At 40.2% G+C, this 2,759-nt stretch overlaps 1 protein-coding gene across 1 annotated transcript in view; it reads left to right on the top strand.

Annotated features, from left to right (window-relative positions):
• The window catches only part of LOC108799180 (cartilage matrix protein-like), a gene marked incomplete at its 3' end in the record, with an annotated part of 7,582 nt that extends 6,712 nt beyond the window's left edge, over positions 1 to 870 (top strand). The window contains exons 3-5 of the mRNA XM_018571007.1: positions 1 to 112; positions 213 to 338; positions 466 to 870. Of these exons, the coding sequence (XP_018426509.1) occupies positions 1 to 112; positions 213 to 338; positions 466 to 870 (643 nt within the window). The remainder of the gene's footprint in view (positions 113 to 212; positions 339 to 465) is intronic.
• Positions 871 to 2,759: the final 1,889 nt, after the last annotated feature.

The following is a 2,759-nucleotide window of genomic DNA, read 5'->3' as shown; positions in this document are numbered from 1 at the left end:
ATGACCACTCTTCGTCAGATTGCCAGTGAGCCCTTAGATGAACATGTAGACTATGTGGAGAGTTACAGTGTTATTCAGAAGCTCGGTAAGAAGTTTCAGGAAGCATTCTGTGGTAAGTTACCCCATATTTTAGATCTTCTACGCTTATACATTATGTATTAAGCTAAAAATTTGCATTTGGGTGTGTACTTAGCTTCTCTTCTTTTGCTCAGAAATGGCTGACCTCTGTTCCACTGGAGATCATGACTGTCAGCAAATCTGTGTCAGCACTCCTGGATCTTACACTTGTGCCTGCAGGGATGGATTCACATTAAATGAAGATGGCAAGACCTGTAATGGTAAATAAAAAATAGAGTACCACTCATCTTTTACCCAGCCTTGATTATGTCCCTAAAGAGTCCACTGTTTTATACTGTAAAGCTCCTATCTTTATCATGACATGACAACATATTTTGTCTTCCTTAGCTTGTGGTGCATCAGCTATTGATCTTGTGTTTGTAATTGATGGATCCAAGAGCGTGCGCCCAGAAAACTTTGACCTTGTCAAGCAATTAATCAACCAAGTTGTGGAATCTTTGGATGTTGGAGATAAGAAGGCACATGTTGGTGTAGTTCAGTACTCCAGTTCAGTAAGACAAGAGTTCCCCTTGGGCAGATTCAACAATAAGAAAGATATTAAATCTGCAGTGAAAAAGATGGCTTACATGGAAAAAGGAACCATGACTGGCCAAGCTATCAAATACCTAATTGACAACACCTTTACCATCTCCAATGGAGGAAGACCTGGTGTATCTAAAGTTGGCATTGTTTTCACTGATGGTCGTTCCCAGGACTATATCAATGATGCTGCTCTGAAAGCAAAGGAACTAGGTAAGGAATATTTGTAAATTTTACAGCACCAACACCTACAATCCTAGATCTATTTAGCTTCAACACATATTCAAAAAACAAATAAATATACCTTTTCTGTATATGACATATTAATGCTACATTATTGATTATTCCATCAGGCTTATACAATAATAAAAAGAGGTAGAATTTCTAAAATCTACCTTGATTGAAAACTGATTTGATGAATGCAGGCCTCTCATGAACCTCCTTAACTGTCACTATAAGAATGTGAGTGGCAAGAGTAACTAGGGTAACTAGGAGCTTAATGAAACAGCCAAAAATCAGAAATAATGAAACAAGAAAACAGCTTTAAAGTACTGAGCAGAGAATAGCAAGAATAGTCAGAGAACGTCCATAATTTATAAGCAGAAAGGGATTAAGACAAAGTCATTTACTAAGCTGTTAGGAGTGTGGTTGGGTTAACAAGCCATTGGTCAGCAACGTAATAGAGTACAGGCACAGTGTAGTCAAATACATATGCCGTGTGATAAAAAAAAATCTAAATCAATGATAAACTGTTAGTTGGGAGACTAGAAAAGTCAGCAGTAGGTTTAGAAATACTCATAGACAGACATTAGTGGGTGCCAGAAACTAAGGAAATCAGGTCCATACTTTAACATAATATAGTTCAAGATCAGAGAAACAGCCAACTAGGTCAGGAATGGTATAGATGCCTCGTATGAGCACATACAGTATCTGTAATACTTGTACTTTCATTCATCCTGGAAAGCATAACCAGGGCAGTGCTTCTGTCACTGCAGCTCTTATACAGAGACAAAATGTGTAGTTTATACTACCCCTTACCCCTTGTCCATTCACAGAACACCTTATATTCTGTGAATGGTTCACAGGATACAATGTGTTCTGTGAATGAACAAGGGGAGAGCAGGAATGTATAAGTGATACAATCACTTCTCTTTATGAGAGCCACAGTTTTCATAGCCACAGCTGGAATAAGGAGCTAGCTGTACTTTCCAGCATAAATGAATGTACAATTTTTATTGTACCCAGCAGCGATCCAGACGTGGGATAAACAGCATTAGAGGTATGTTTTTACCCATATCACAGTACACCAAAGCAATTGTGCCTGTGCCGCTTTAAGTTACCTGTTAGGGTTGGGTTGAGTGTTAAAGACCATCTCTGGGCAAAAAAAAAAAACCTTACACTTGCAGTAAGGCTACCCCCTCACTACAAGGGATAAGTGCTATTTTTGTCTAGGGGATACTAATAAGGCTGCTTTACTTACCTGATTCTCCAAGCTGCTAAACCAGTTTCAGCAGCCTCTTCCCCCCTTTGCTCCTGCAGTCTATGGACCATTGATGTCATCACGTCTTATGCAGGTCCCTTGACCTGCATTAGATGTGAAGACACCCAATGACATTTCAACAGCCATAGTGGCAGAGGCGGCTCTAGAGTTTGCGTGGCCTTAGGCGAAATTTAAACATGAGGCCCAACTCACCCCCCATAATGGAAAAAAATAGCAAGTGATAAAATTAACTGTAAAAATTGCATATATTAGGACAAGCCTTAAATCATAATGAAATATGAATTCACAGTTTGTAGAATTTTATTTGTCTCGTAACCAATTATTCTTTATAAAAAATATCAATAAACAAACATAGGGTATAGCTAAAATGTGTGTAGCTGCTCTGTGGGGTCTCTCCAAGGGTTTATGGGGTCTCACCACTGTTAACAGGGCTCTCTGGGGTCTCACCAGGGCTCTGTGGAGTCTCATCAGGATTCTGTGGGGTCTCCCCACTGTCACAACAGCTCTGTGGGGTCTCACCAGGGCTTTGTGGGGCCTCACAAGAGCTCTGTGGGGTCTCACCACTGTCACAACAGCTCTGTGGGGTCTCACCAGGGCTTTG

The sequence above is a fragment of the Nanorana parkeri genome, unplaced genomic scaffold (genome assembly GCF_000935625.1).
Source record: "Nanorana parkeri isolate BGI_ZX_2015 unplaced genomic scaffold, ASM93562v1 scaffold1653, whole genome shotgun sequence".
In the NCBI taxonomy this organism is placed as follows: domain Eukaryota; kingdom Metazoa; phylum Chordata; class Amphibia; order Anura; family Dicroglossidae; genus Nanorana; species Nanorana parkeri.
This window is presented reverse-complemented; position numbering and strand designations above follow the sequence as displayed.